At 49.0% G+C, this 16,065-nt stretch overlaps 2 protein-coding genes across 3 annotated transcripts in view; both read right to left on the minus strand.

Moving 5' to 3' along the window:
* LOC137299634 (paramyosin-like) overlaps positions 1-5,261 on the minus strand; it is a 21,819-nt gene extending 16,558 nt beyond the window's left edge. Inside the window, exons 1-2 of one of the 2 annotated variants that reach the window (XM_067968547.1) lie at positions 5,167-5,261; positions 2,041-2,738 (exon numbers count right to left, since the gene is read on the minus strand). In XM_067968547.1, the coding sequence (XP_067824648.1) occupies positions 2,041-2,673 (633 nt within the window). In that variant the 5' untranslated portion in view covers positions 2,674-2,738; positions 5,167-5,261. Of the gene's footprint in view, positions 1-2,040; positions 2,963-5,166 lie in introns of those variants that run through there. The other variant, XM_067968548.1, reaches the window with a different exon arrangement.
* Positions 5,262-5,317: 56 nt separating this feature from the next.
* Positions 5,318-11,306, minus strand: LOC137299636 (mpv17-like protein 2). Its single transcript, XM_067968550.1, has 5 exons — positions 11,105-11,306; positions 10,290-10,451; positions 9,364-9,440; positions 8,504-8,632; positions 5,318-5,693 (listed from the first exon to the last, which is right to left on the minus strand). Exons 1-5 carry the CDS (start codon positions 11,289-11,291, stop codon positions 5,592-5,594), a joined length of 657 nt encoding a protein of 218 aa, XP_067824651.1. The 5' UTR covers positions 11,292-11,306; the 3' UTR covers positions 5,318-5,591.
* Positions 11,307-16,065: the final 4,759 nt, after the last annotated feature.

Below are 16,065 nucleotides of genomic sequence, written 5' to 3' on the forward strand. Positions count from 1 at the left end.
CTTTTCATTCTGGAAATAAACATAGGATGAGGGGAGCTGGATTTGAATGGTGTGAGGCCACTGTCGCAGTGAAACTCCCAAAGGGGTTTGATAGTCACACAGGACCATTAAAATGTCAGCAGTGGCTCAGTGGGTTGCTCTCTCACCTTTGAGTTCGGAAGTTGTGGGTTTGATCCCCATAATCTAAGCTGATACTGAGGGAGCGCTGCACTGTCGGAGGTGCTGTCTTTTGGATGAGATGTTAAACTGATGTCCCATCTGCCCTCTCAAAGATCCCATGGCCACTATTTTGAAGAAGAGCAGGGGAGTTCTCCCCAGTGTCCTGGCCAATATTTATCCCTCAACCGACACCACTAAAACAGTTTATCTGGCAATTGTCATGTTGCTGTTTGTGGGATCTTGCTGTGCACAAATTGGCTGCTGTGTTTCCTACATTACAACAGTGACTACACTTCAAAAGTACTTCATTGGCTGTGAAACACTTTGGGACGTCCTGAGGATATGAAAGTTGCTATAGAAATGCAATCCTTACTTTTTAAACTGTGGGAAGAAGTATATTGAACGATGTTATCAAGGAAGCAATTGAAGAGCATTCAGTGGGAGTCAACCCAATAAATATCCGAACCAACTCGACTTTAAGGAAAGGAAGTCGTGTCTAACAAAGTTATTGGGATTTATTCCTTCTCTCCCCCACCGTTTTCCTTCCTCTCCTGAAGGTGCTGACCCTGCACAGGGTCCAGTTCCAAAGGCTTCAGCCCGACCGAAGTGACCATACTCCATGTGCCTTGGCTTTGTGATGCTTCATCCCCAAAAAGAAAGGTCGTTCCAATTTAGGTCTCCCATCACCCCCTGAGCTCGCTGACCTACATTGGCTCCCAGTCCAGGAACGGCTCGATTTTAAAATCCTTGTTTTCAAATCCCTCCGTGGCCCTCGCCCCCTCCCTATCTCTGTAACCTCTTCTAGCTCTACAACCCTCCGAGATCTCTGCACTCCTCCAATTCTGGCCTCTTGCTCATTCCCCGTTTTAATGGCTCCACCATTGGCGGCCGTGCCTTCAGCTGCCCAGGCCTTAAGCTCTGGAATTCCCTCCCTAAACCTCTCCGCCTCTCTCTCCTCCTTTAAGACACTCCTTAAAACCCACCTCTTTAACCAAGCTTTCGGTCAGCTGTCCTAATATCTCCTTATGTGGCTCGGTGTCAAATTTTGTTTGATAATTGCTCCTGTGAAGCGCCTTGGGACGTTTTACTATGTTAAAGGTGCTATATAAATGCAAGTTGTTGTTGTTGTAAAGTTCCTTCTACACTGTCCCATCAAACACTCCCAGGGCAGGTACAGCACGGGTTTGATACAGAGTAAAGCTCCCTCTACACTGTCCCATCAAACACTCCCAGGGCAGGTACAGCACGGGTTAGATACAGAGTAAAGCTCCCTCTACACTGTCCCATCAAACACTCCCAGGGCAGGTACAGCACGGGTTAGATACAGAGTAAAGCTCTCTCTACACTGTCCCATCAAACACTCCCAGGGCAGGTACAGCACGGGTTAGATACAGAGTAAAGCTCCCTCTACACTGTCCCATCAAACACTCCCAGGGCAGGTACAGCACGGGTTAGATACAGAGTAAAGCTCCCTCTACACTGTCCCATCAAACACTCCCAGGTCGCTTATTTCTTTTCCAAGTTATTCTCTTCCCTTCCTTATCTCTCTCCTAAGTGTATTTTCTTCATACGTGAATCTGGACAGTGAACTGGCTATTTGACCATGGGGCCTTCACTGCCAAACCCATTCTTGTCCCGACTTGACGCCCACAGATGAGCCCTTTTTGTGGCAGGGGGTCACTGTAGTGATTGGGAGTTCGATCCCTGGCTGTCTTTCCTTCTTCCTCGCCCAGGGATACTTCATTTACTGAAATGCCCCGACTCAGCACAGGCTGACAATTGAACTGTCGGGGTCTTCCTGGTCTATTTGGGCCACAGTCTCACTGAGATTAATCAGCCAGGCCATCAGGAGGGGCAGCTCCTCCACACTTATGCACTCACCCTTTCACTGAAACAGGACACTGATGATATTCGGTCGGAACCCGGGTTGAGGAAGGAATCAGTTTGCCCGTTTCTGGTGTTAGTGGCCGTCAGTTGTCTCCTCAACTTATTCCGTTCCTCCAGGAGCTGCACCTTCTCGGTCAAGTATTTCTCTACGTCCTCTTGCAGTGACGACTCCCTTTTCCTGAATTGGTCCGATTGGGCCGCTGCCTTCTGCTCACATTCCTCGTTCATCTTCTCCAAGATCCCGATCCTCGAGCTTTGTTCATTGTTTTGATGCCACATCCCTTTGATCATTGCGTCAAAGCGGTCGACCTCCCGCTGGACCTCTCTCTGAAAGTTTGAAGATAGCGGTGTGCAGTTGACCATTATTTGCTCCAATTGTCTGTTCAGATTTTGGTCATAGCCACCTATCCGTTCAGTGAGTCGTCTGAAGCTTGCTTCATAGTTAGTTCTAGCAGCACCCATCATCTTCTGGAAGTCCCTGCTTAAGGATGTGCAGTTCCCTCTGAGATCTTCAACCTGTTTAAGCAGCTCTCTCTTCTGACTGTTGAGTTTCGTTTCTTCCAACACGTGTTTTGCCTGCTTGAGTTCGTTCTCGGCCGCGATATCTGCGAGCTTCTTCTGGAGCATTGAGTGGTTTGCTTGCAAGATGTCGTATGATCTCGTCACGTCCAATCCTCTGTTCAGGTTGGGGCCTGGAGTTATGAAAGATGTGGTGACATCGTTAACATTCTCGTCACAGCACTTTTCTCAAAGCGATTTTTAAAGCCAACAGTTTCAGTATGCAAAGCATTGTGGGAGCACGCAACAGAGCAGTGCATGGTGGGAGCACGCAACAGAGCAGTGCATGGTGGGAGCACGCAACAGAGCAGTGCATGGTGGGAGCATGCAGCACTGCAGTGCATTGTGGGAGCATGCAGCACTGCAGAGCATGCTGGGAGCATGCAGCACTGCAGTGCATTGTGGGAGCACGCAACAGAGCAGTGCATGGTGGGAGCATGCAGCACTGCAGTGCATGGTGGGAGCACGCAACAGACCAGTGCATGGTGGGAGCACGCAACAGAGCAGTGCATGGTGGGAGCACGCAACAGAGCAGTGCATGGTGGGAGCACGCAACAGAGCAGTGCATGGTGGGAGCATGCAGCACAGCAATGCATTGTGGGAGCACGCAACAGAGCAGTGCATGGTGGGAGCATGTCCCGTTGTAATGCATTGTGGGCACAGGATTGTGAACCAGTGTACTTCATTGGCCCCGTGCAGTGCAAAGTGCGACAAAGGGCCACAATTTGCTGGAGCGGGGCATCGAACCGCTTCTGCCATTCGTTAGATTTGCCTTTGCACGTTTAGGTTTTTAAATTTTACGCGTGGCGACTTGCTGAAAGTGCGAGGTGATAAAGGGGCAGTGGGGGAAAGAGGGCATCTGGGACCTGAGTGAACAGGGCACGCAACTGGGTATCTCATTCGCCAATCAGATTGACGGATTGTGAAATTAACAGCGCAAGGACCGAGAAGGAAATGTAAATTAGAGAGGGTGAATTCAACGTCAAATCAGGTACAGAAAGAGAAATAAAGAGAGGGAAAGAAAGATTGGATTGAGAGAGAGAGAAAAAAGACAGCAAGGATAAGTAAAACAAAATTTAAAATTTTACATTTTTAAAATCTCCAACAACAATTAAAACCTGAAGGAATGAGACCCCACACTTGTAATATTAACTTTCAGCGCCAGAGAGGTTGACTGGCAGTAATTAACGCTTATCACAGTATTAAAAGGAAACGTAGGCGGGAATGGACAAGACTTAACTTTCTGTGGCGAGTTCACTTCGTATCTATCGTGAAAATACAGGAACGTCACGCAGCTCAATGTATTTCAACGGTGACGCAGACGGCGAGATGCCTTTTTCGCAAAGCTAACAGCGGAATGGTGTGTCTCGGACAGCAACTTTTGGATATCCGCGTTTAACCTCGCATCTGCCCCTCGCCTGAAGTTGCTGGACCATTTGTGCATAAATAACGGCCAATGCCATTAGCCTCGCCGTTATTTTGACAGCAAAATCTGGGCCAGTGTGAGGTCCTCTAGGAACATAGGGACAGGAAGAGACCATTCAGCCCCTCGAGCCTGTTCTGCCATTAATTAAGATCATGGCTGATCTGTATCTTAACTCCATCTACCCTTGGTTCCGTAATCCCCTTTGCCTAACAAAAATTTATCAATCTCAGTTTTGAAATTTTCAATTGACCCCCGGCCTCAACAGCTTTTTGTGGGAGAGAGTTCCAGATTTCCACTCCCCTTTGTGTGAAGAAGTGCTTCCTGACATCACCCACTGAACGGCCTGGCTCTAATTTTAAGGTTATTCCCCCTTGTTCAGGACTCCCCCTCCAGAGGAAATAGTTTCTCTCTATCTACCCTATCAAATCCTTTAATCATCTCAAATACCTCAATTAGATCATCCCTTAATCTTCTATACAGGGGAGAATACAAGTCTACTCTACGCAACCTGTCCTCATCATTTAACCCTTTAGCCCCGGTATCATTCTGGTGAATCTACACTGCGCCCCCTCCAAGGCCAATATCTCCTTCCCAAGGTGTGGGGCCCAGAGCTGAACGCATTACTCTAAACTGCAGGGAGAACTGAATCAGGAAGAGGTCCCCCACGTTCCCCCTCCCCCCAGGTTGCCCTTTCTGGCTTTAAACTTGGACCAAAAAGCCGACCAGCAGCCAGCAGGAGCCTTCACAGGGCAGTTATTTAGGAGAGGGAGAGGCACCAAGCCCAGCGGCACCATCTAGCCGCAGCTCCGTGGGAGCACTGTAGCATTCGGAGTCAGAAGGTCGTGGGTTCGAGCCCCACGCCAGAGACTTGAGCACAAAATCTAGGCTGACACTCCCAGGGCCGGTACCGAGGGGGCGCCGCACCGTCGGAGGGCCGGTACCGAGGGGGCGCCGCACCGTCGGAGGTGCTGTCTTTCGGAGGAGACGTTAAACCAAGACCCAGTCTGTCCTCTCAGGCGGACGTAAAACATCCTCATGACGCTATTTCGAGGAAGAGCAGGGGAGTTCTCCCCGGTGTCCTGGGCTAATATTTATCCCTCAACCAACACCACTAAAACCGATTATCTGGTTATTACCTCATTGCTGTTTGTGGGATCTTGCTATGCGCAAATTGACTGCCGCGTTTCCTATATTACAACAGTGACTACACTTCAAAAAGTACTTCATTGGCTGTAAAGCACTTTGGGACGTCCTGAGGTTGTGAAAGATGATATCTAAATGCAAGTCTTTCTCTAGCTAATCACTTAAAAAAATTTTTAATTTTTCACAGTCCAGAATCACAATTTCGACTATTAAAAATAATTATATCCAGACTATTCCGGTGGTAATTTTGCTTTGTTTGGCCCCCAGATGGAGAGGGCGGGGAAACTTTGATCCGTTTATTTTGGGACCCGGCTGTCAGTGGGATACAGTCCAAGTTGCCCTGGGTCGTACTGAAGGCCGACAGGTGCAGGATCTTCGGTCCTTCGATTGAGGTTCCTTGCCGGCTGGGAGCCAGTCGCTACTGCTCGTCTTCCAGAGGCATCACAGAGGTCACCGGCTCTGTCTTCTGTTCGTCCGGAATACCTGACTCATCCAACAAGATTCCTTTGCCTGGTTGACCCTGAGAGCAAGAGAGAAAGAAAGAACTTGCATTTATATATATATATTTTTTTATTCGTTCACGGGATGTGGGCGTCGCTGGCAAGGCCGGCATTTATTGCCCATCCCTAATTGCCCTCGAGAAGGTGGTGGTGAGCCGCCTTCTTGAACCGCTGCAGTCCGTGTGGTGACGGTTCTCCCACAGTGCTGTTAGGAAGGGAGTTCCAGGATTTTGACCCAGCGACAATGAAGGAACGGCGATATATTTCCAAGTCGGGATGGTGTGTGACTTGGAGGGGAACGTGCAGGTGGTGTTGTTCCCATGCGCCTGCTGCCCTTGTCCTTCTAGGTGGTAGAGGTCGCGGGTTTGGGAGGTGCTGTCGAAGAAGCCTTGGCGAGTTGCTGCAGTGCATCCTGTGGATGGTACACACTGCAGCCACAGTGCGCCGGTGGTGAAGGGAGTGAATGTTTAGGGTGGTGGATGGGGTGCCAATCAAGCGGGCTGCTTTATCTTGGATGGTGTCAAGCTTCTTGAGTGTTGTTGGAGCTGTACTCATCCAGGCAAGTGGAGAGTATTCCATCACACTCCTGACTTGTGCCTTGTAGATGGTGGAAAGGCTTTCGGGAGTCAGGAGGTGAGTCACTCGCCGCAGAATACCCAGCCTCTGACCTGCTCTTGTAGCCACAGTATTTATATGGCTGGTCCAGTTAAGTTTCTGGTCAATGGTGACCCCCAGGATGTTGATGGTGGGGGATTCGGCGATGGTAATGCCGTTGAATGTCAAGGGGAGGTGGTTAGACTCTCTCTTGTTGGAGATGGTCATTGCCTGGCACTTATCTGGCGCGAATGTTACTTGCCACTTATGAGCCCAAGCCTGGATGTTGTCCAGGTCTTGCTGCATGCAGGCTCGGACTGCTTCATTATCTGAGGGGTTGCGAATGGAACTGAACACTGTGCAGTCATCAGCGAACATCCCCATTTCTGACCTTATGATGGAGGGAAGGTCATTGATGAAGCAGCTGAAGATGGTTGGGCCTAGGACACTGCCCTGAGGAACTCCTGCAGCAATGCCTTGGGGCTGAGATGATATAGCGCCTTTCACAACCTCAGGACGTCTTAAAGCTCTTTACAGCCAAAGAAGTACTTTTTTTTTTGAAGTGTAGTCACTGTCGTAATGTAGGGAAATGCGGCAACCAATTTGCGCACAGCAAGATCCCACAAACAGCAATGTGAGAATGACCGGATAAATTGCTTTTAGCGATGTTAATTGAGGGATAAATAATGGCCCAGGACATCAGGGAGAACTCCCCTGCTCTTCTTCCAATAGTGCCCATGGGATCATTTACGTCCACCTGAGGGGGCAGACGAGGCCTCGGTTTAACATCTCATCCGAGAGACGGCACCTCCGACAGTGCAGCACTCCCTCAGTATTGCACCGGGAGTGTCGGCCTGGGATTACGTGCTCAAGTCTCTGGAGTGGGCCAATATCGTAACAACATGAAGATTTTTTTCACTCTTTTTATCAGATTTAAAAGGCTCAAGTTTTTGGGACCACAAATATCCACATATCGGCTAAAAATTGCCAAAGACAAATGAATAACTGTCTCCGAGTGCACACATGCATTCGTTGTGAGGCTCAGTCGAAGGTTTGCAATATCCTTTCAGCCCTGTCTCATATTCAGTTGAATATTATTTATCATGTGCATTTTTTGGGTAACCAAATACTTATCAGTATCTCTATTCATCAAACTCTCATTGTACAGAATGATAGGGAGAAACTGTTCCCACTGGCAGGAGGGTCGGTAACCAGAAGACACAGATTTAAAATAATTGGCAAAAGAGCCAGAGGGAAGATGAGGAGATTTCTTTTAACGCAGCGAGTTGTTATGATCTGGAATGCGCTGCCTGAAAGGGCGGTGGAAGCAGATTCAATAATAACTTTCAAAAGGGAATTGGATAAATACTTGAAGGGGAAAAATTTGCAGGGCTATGGGGAAAGAACAGGGGAGTGGGACTAATTGGATAGCTCTTTCAAAGAGCCGGCACGAGTACGATGGGCCGAACGGCCTCCTTCCCTGCTATACAATTCAATGATAAGAGACGGCTGAGCTAGACTGACATCAGAAGGGGCAGCAAATAAAATACACAACAGGTGGCTCCCGAGCAATAACCTTACCGTCACTGAGCGAACAATATGCTGCATCCCACCACTTCCTACCAGTGGAGCAAGTGAGAAGGCAACCTTTCACCTCTGGGATCCAAGTTCAAACGTAGTTCATCCCCAATAAGGTGAAAGTCTTCCCTTTCTGTTGGCTGCTGGGACCAATTGCCAGTTACTTTGCCACAGGGTCAAGTGGGCAGGGGTCATAGCACAAAACTGCTCTAATTCAATACTAATTGTAAATCTTACTCATCGAAACCACGGGTGTGGGAAGTGTGCAAATACTGGGACAGAAGGGAGTCCTCTGACGGAGGGTTAGTACAGCACAGAGCGAGCTTTACTCTGTATCTAACCCGTGCTGTACCTGCCCTGGGAGTGTCTGATGGGACAGTGTAGAGGGAGCTTTACCCTGTATCTAACCCGTGCTGTACCTGCCCTGGGAGTGTTTGATGGGACAGTGTAGAGGGAGCTTTATTCTGTATCTAACCCTGTACCTGCCCTGGGAGTGTTTGATGGGACAGTGTAGAGGGAGCTTTACTCTGTATCTAACCCGTGCTGTACCTGCCCTGGGAGTGTTTGATGGGGAGACTGGGTCAAATATTCAGGACTAATGTCCCTCACCAAGAAGACGTCACGGACAAGATTCGAGCTCCTGCCAAAATCCACGTACCTGGTGTTTCAGATAGGAGAGGAAAGTGTACCATCCAACAGTTAGAAAATTCACGTACAGCACGCGGAATTTCTGAGGGACGTAAAAGAAGTTGATCATCTGGGCCGCCGGCCAAACCGTCCAGTCCGCCTGTAAACAGACAATTCATTCAAACGTTAAATCTCCTGAAGTGACTCCACAAAAGCAAATCGGCAATTTCAACCCCTCCTGAAAGGCTGGTTTCAAGTTGGGGTGTTTGGGGGTGGGGGAGATACAGGGGGTCTCTTTCTCCTCCCCACCCCCACCAAGTTTTTCCTTCGGTGTGGCATCCACCTCTGTGGTGCAGCGTCCCGCCAACAATCCCGGGACGCTGGGGCTGTGAGCTGGGCAGTCAAAGTTTGAAACCTGCAATTCAAAGGGGAGGAAGTGATGCTGCAGTTGTACAGAGCCCTGGTCAGACCCCGTCTGGAGACTGGGTTCACTTCTGGGCCCCGCACCTCGGGAAGGATATTCTGGCCTTGGAGGGGGTGCAGTGGGTTCACCAGGAGCACATTACAACAGTAACGACACTTCAAAAGTACTTCATTGGCTGTAAAGCAGTTTGGGACGTCCCGAGGCATCAAATTCTATTTGTACAACACGGGATTATCCGGGGTCGTGATTCACAATTCCATCTAATCTTTGCTAAAACTCTCAGGTTAGTGACATGGGCTACATTAACACTGATTAAGCTGCAAGACAAGAAAGGGTTTGTGTTTTATTTTTGTGGCTGATAGCCGGCTCTGGCAAAAGATGCTCCAAATATCAGAGGACGGGACTGGCAGGGAAACCATCAAATGCCAAAACCAAGTTTCCACGGCAAAAGACTTTTGGAGTTTTACCTTGTAAAATTCCCAGAACTTGTTCTTGAACTCCAGACCGCAGTCCATGAGACTGTGTCCTTCTAATGTTCCCATCCCTGTCGGAATAGATCACAGGGTCACAGTTAAACATTTCAGATCAGGTACAAATCCTTTGTGACAGGCTGCCTTCACCTCCGCGAGCTGCGTTATCCTCCTCCTGTCCCACCAACACCTCATTATCGTTACACAAACCACGCCACGCTGATAGAAACATAGGAACAGGAGCAAGCCATGCAGTGCCTCGAGTCTGTTCCGCCAGTCGATTAGGTCCTGGCTCTAATATTAAGGTTACTCCCCCCTGTTCTGGATTCCACCACCGGGGGAAATAGTTTCTCTCCAACTCCCCCATCGAATCCCTTTATCATCCTAAATACCTCAATTAGATCACCCCATAACCATCTAAACTCGAGGGAATACAAGCCAAGTTTACACAGCCTGCCTTCATAATTTAACCCTTTTAGCCCCGGTATCATTCTGGTGAATCTGCGCTGCACCCCCTCCAAGGCCAATATATCCTTCCTGAGCTGCGGTGCCCAGAACTGAACGCAGTATCTCCAGGTGAGGGTCTGAGCAAGGCTCAGTACAGCTGAATCATCACTTCCTCACTGAATAATACTGTACCCCCGTGTTATACAGTGACAGACCTGTACCCACCAGTACTGTACCCAAGTGTTATACAGTGACAGACCTGTACCCACCAGTACTGTACCCAAGTGTTATACAGTGACAGACCTGTACCCCAGTGTTGTACAGTGATAGACCTGTACCCACCAGTGGTGCTGGTCTTTCTTCACAGATTGAATGGGTGCAGTGTGAAGATTTCCCACACCTCCTGCACTGGGTGAGGGAGGTACAATGTCAATTGTGGCCGAGACTCTTCGGAGACACAGAAATGTTAGACGTACCAAAGAAGTAAAAGATGCCGAAGATGGGCGAGGCAATGATCTGGTCCAACAGAACCTTTTTGACGACGATGGGTGTTGTTCTCCCCGGGAATCTTCCATCCAGACCCCTGTACCAGTAATGCACAATGGGGCCCAATAAACAGCCTGTAGCAAACATTCGGCCTGAGTGGAGAATGGAGCAAAGAAACACACAACAGTGATACCGGCAAGAGAAAGAGCCAGTACTGTGTCCCCCGCGTCCTACCCTTCAGCCTTGAACGGAAGGCAAAGAGAAGGATCCAAGATATTGAGTGAGTGGAAAGTTAATCCCGAGTCACTGTTACAGGTTAAACCACAACCGCAGGACTGGATGGCCCTTTTCGTACTTTGCCTGTGACTATTTTTGCACGGGAGCAAGCCCGGGGTGGGGTGGGGGTCATCACCACTGGGTCCCAATCTGGACCACCCCTGTACCCCAGTGTTATACAGTGACAGACCTGTACCTACCAGTACTGTACCCGTGTTATACAGTGACAGACCTGTACCCACCAGTACTGTACCCCAGTGTTATACAGTGACAGACCTGTACCCACCAGTACTGTACCCCAGTGATATGCAGTGACAGACCTGTACCCACCAGTACTGTACCCCAGTGTTATACAGTGACAGACCTGTACCCACCAGTACTGTACCCCAGTGTTATACAGTGACAGACTTGTACCCGCGTTTCCTCACACCAATGACCACACTTCAAAAAAGTACTTGATCGGCTGTAAAACGCTTTGGGACGTCCCGAGGTGGTAAAAGGCAATGAGAAAGGCAAGTTATTCTTTTACCTGTTCGAGCCCATTCCCGCAGGTGGTCCGGGTCCCTGCGGATTTCTCGGGTTTGCTGGATTATGTCCCCAGTCGCCATCAGGGCTCCGGAGCTCACGGTGTTCGTCACAAGCAGAAATCTGTCGCTGAACAGCGGCTTCCAGCAACCGAGCAAGCGGACAAAGAGACTCCGATTGGGGGAGACCATCGCTGTATCGCTTCTCGCCACCAATCAAATCCCCTCCCTGCCTTGATTGATACAAACATTGACCAATGAACCGGCGGGGCTGCCACCACTGAGCCAGTCAGATTGTCAACTACGAAAGGGGCAGGAACATGGCTGTGTGTTACGTCATTGCTCACTTTACATAAATTAATATTCAACAGACTTCATTAGCATATTTAAAGGGGCACCTCAGGGTCCGGTGTGGACAGACTCTGGGCAGCCTCATTTCATCAATCAGTTGGTCCAAAACCCCACTGACCCTTCACCGCGTCGTCAGCGAGGGGCCGGCCCGCCCTCCCGAACAAAATGTTTCCGGCGCACGAGGAACGTTTTTTCTTTTGTCTCAAACCTTTATTTTCGTCATTGCTATTAACAAGTAAAGACGGCCTTGCATATTTATATAGCGCCTTATCTCCATTGCTTAAAATACCCCCAAAGGGCTTCACGCGCAATGATTTATTTCGAAGTGCAGTCGCTGTCATCGTGTGGGCAAACATGGCAGCCATTTTTGAGGGTAGCAAGATCCCACAAATAGCAACCAGGGGAATGACCAATTATTATGTTATGGTGGTGTCGCTTGAGGGAGGAATGTTAGCCAAGGCACCAGGGGAACAGCGCTGCTCTTCCAATAACACCATGGGATCTTTAACATCCACCTGAAGAGACAGACGGGGCCTCGGCTTAACATCTCATCCGAATGACGGCGCCTCCGACAGTGCAGGACTCCCTCAGTACTACACTGGGAGTGTCAGTCTCGATTACGTGCTCAAGTCCTGGAGTGGGGCTTTTATTACTGACACGACATACATCGTCTCCCATTAACAGTTTAGGGAAAATAAACCATCGAGTGGCAGCTGCCATATAAAGAAAGAAAGAACTTGTATTTATACAGAGCCTTTCACAATCTCAGGACGTCCCACAGTGATTTGCAGACAATGAAATACTTTGGAAGTGTAGTTACTGTTGCAATGTAGGGAAACGTGGCAGCCAATTTGAGCACAGCAAGATCCCAGAAACAACAATACCATAAAAGGACCAAATAATCTGTTTTACGTTTTGGTTTGAGGGATAAATTTTGTCCAGGGCACCGGGGAAAATTCCCCTGCTCTTCTTCAAATAGTGTCGTGGGATCTTTTACGTCCACCTGAGAGGGCAGACTGAGCTTCGGTTTAACATCACATCCAAAAGACAGCACCTTCCAGCTGGATTTTGTGCTCAAGTCTCTGGAGTGGGATTATGAACGCACAACTATTCTGACTCAGAGGCAAGTGTGCTACCCACTGAGCCATGGCTGACACCTAATGTAACATGTCTAGCTCGTCCCTGTCTCTGGTTTCTATTTCTTTCCTCTCCTCTTTCGCTCTCCAGGGTGTCTCTCCATCCCACCCCCTAACAAGTCTCCATCGCTCCCCTCCCCCATCCATCTCTCTTCCCCTCTCCCTCTGTTCTCCAGCCTCAATCCCTCTTTCGGTCTCACTCCCCTTCCACTCTCCAGCCTCTCGTCTCCCTTTCCCCCAGTCTCTAACCTCTACCATTAATAAATAATAACCTCTCTGTCCTCGGCCTCTCACACTGTTCCAATGAAGCTCAATGGAAGCTCGAGGAACAGCTCCTCATCTTTCGATCAGGCACTTTACAACCTTCCGGACTCAACACTGATTTCAATAACTTCAGATCATAACCACTGCTCCCATTTTTTTGGTCAGCAAGTGCTGGTAATGGTTCTGCTGTTGCCATTTACAGCTCCTCTGGACCCATCGTTTGTTTCTTTACTTGCTCCATTATGACCCCTTTTTGCCTTGCACCATCATCCCTTTTGTCATTTAATCACTCCCGCCCTCCCCCCATCACTGACCTCTCCCTTTTATTCTTTCTCAACACCCCCCAACTTTTTCTCACTGGCTCTGCACTGGCTTAAAAACTGTTAAATCTCTAACTTCTTCCAGTTCTGACGATAGGTCATCGACCTGAAACGTTAACTCTGTTTCTCTCTCCACTGACCCTGCCTGACCTGCTGAGTATTTCCAGTATTTTTATGTTTTCATTTCAGATTTCCAGCATCTGCAGTATTTTGCTTTTGATCTGGCCTCTCTCTTCCCCCCACCCCTAACGCTGTAATCTTCAGCTCCCACTTCTTTTCCTCCTTCAATGTGCAAATGTTCAAATGTAATGACAATATCTATTCTCCAGAGGGCAATCAAACAACACAGAGTCATTCCCGCCCCGAAGTAATGAAACCCAACTGATTTAAACTATTCCCAGGACTGAAAGCCCAACACAGCTTCAAAATAAAGCTCAGCGCCGACACCACGGACAGACAGAGGGAAAGAAACAGACAGGGAGAGAAAAAGACAGAGAGAAAGAGTGAGACAGGGAGGATGAGATAGAGAGAAAAAGAGGCAGAGAGAAAGAAAGAAAGTGACAGAGAGACAGAAAGAGTGAGATGGAGAGAGAGAGAGAGAAAGACAAATAGAGAGAAAAGAGAGAGACGGATTCAGGGAGTGGAGTTGAGGTCGAAGATCAGCCATGATCTGATGGAATGGGGGAGCAGGCTCGAGGGGCCACGTGGCCTACTCCTGCTCCTATTTCTATGTTGTTATGTTCTAGGGAAAGCAACAGACAGATAGAGGAAGCCAGACAGAGCGAGAGAGTGAGAGAAAGAAAGAGACATAGGCACAGAAACAGAGAGAGAAGGAGTGAGAGAGAGCGAGACACAGAGCGAGAGAGAGAGAGGAGGAGACAGAGAGAGACAAAGATAGAAGCCTAGATTTTCCGCTGGGAACCACCCGTTGTTCCTGCGGATCAGAAGGTGGGCAGGACTTCCGTTTCACCAGAACTTCATCCATTTCAGTGTCCAATCTATTTTCTCATTTCTGGAGACCAGGAAATTCGTCGCCCATTTTGATCGGTGCATGCAAATGTGGCTACAAAAGAAAGAAAAAACTTGCATTTCTATAGCGCCTTTCACGTCCCAAAGCCCGTCACAGCCAATGAAGTACTTTCTGAAGTGTTGTCTCTCTTGTAATGAAGGGAACGCGGCAGCCAATTTGTGCACAGCAAGATCCCACAAACAGCAATGAAATAAATAACCAGATAACCTGATTTACATGTTGGCTGAGCGATAAATATTGGCCAGGACACCTCCACTGCTCTTCTTCGAATAGTACCATGGAATTATATTACATTCACCTGAAGACTCACTTTAATGTCTCATCCAAATGACAGCACCTCCTGCAGTGCAGCACTCCCTCAGTACCACACTCGTAGTAACTTGGATTCTAGCGGTCAAGTCTCTGGAGTGGGGCTTAAACCCACAACCTTCTCACGCAGGAGCAAGAATACTGCCCACTGAGCCATTCTGACACCGGATGTGGTGATATCGCACACCCCACTGTCCAGCCAGGGTTGGGACCAGGCTGCTTCACATTTAACACTCTGATATACCCCACACCCCTCCCTGTGACACTCTGATATACCCCACACCCCTCACTGTGACACTCTGATATACCCCACACCCCTCACTGTGACGCTCTCTGATATACCCCACACCCCTCACTGTAACACTCTGATATACCCCGCGCCCCTCCCTGTGACACTCTGATATACCCCACACCCCTCACTGTGACACTCTGATATACCCCACACCCCTCACTGTGACACTCTGATATACCCCACACCCCTCCCTGTGACACTCTGATATACCCCACACCCCTCACTGTGACACTCTGATATACCCCACACCCCTCACTGTGACGCTCTCTGATATACCCCACACCCCTCACTGTAACACTCTGATATACCCCACACCCCTCCCTGTGACACTCTGATATACCCCACACCCCTCACTGTGACGCTCTCTGATATACCCCACACCCCTCACTGTAACACTCTGATATACCCCGCGCCCCTCCCTGTGACACTCTGATATACCCCACACCCCTCACTGTAACACTCTGATATACCCCACACCCCTCCCTGTAACACTCTGATATACCCCACACCCCTCACTGTGACGCTCTCTGATATACCCCGCACCCCTCACTGTAACACTCTCTGATATACCTCACACCCCTCGCTGTAACACTCTGATATACCCCACACTCCTTACTGTAACACTCTGATATACCCCACACTCCTTACTGTAACACTCTGATATACCCCGCACCCCTCACTGTAACACTCTGATATACCCCGCACCCCTCACTGTAATACTCTGATATACCCAACACCCCTCACTATAACACTCTGATATACCCCACACCCCTCACTGTAACACTCTGATATACCCCACACCCCTCACTGTAACACTCTCCAACTGTAAGTCTCTGATATACCCCACCTCCCTCACTGTGAAACTCTGAAGTACTCTGCACCCCTCCCTGTGACACTCTTATATACCCCACACCCTTGATTGTGACACTCTGATATATCCCACACCCCTCGCTGTAACACTCTCTGATGTACTCTGCACCCCTCCCTGTGACACTCTGATATACCCCACACCCCTGATTGTGATGCTCTCTGATATACCCCACACCCCTGATTGTGACGCTCTCTGATATACCCCACACCCCTGATTGTGACGCTCTCTGATATACCCCGCACCCCTCACACTTCTGCTATAACTGGTCCCTTTTGTTTCGACAAACGGACTATTCTTCAGGAACTGCCAACTGTTTCCCTTCGGTGTCAGGGGGCCGGCTGCACACCCAGGAGCGAAACTAAACACCCGTCAGAAATAATGATTGGTGCCTTT

Source organism: Heptranchias perlo, chromosome 29, assembly GCF_035084215.1.
Source record: "Heptranchias perlo isolate sHepPer1 chromosome 29, sHepPer1.hap1, whole genome shotgun sequence".
Lineage (NCBI taxonomy): Eukaryota > Metazoa > Chordata > Chondrichthyes > Hexanchiformes > Hexanchidae > Heptranchias > Heptranchias perlo.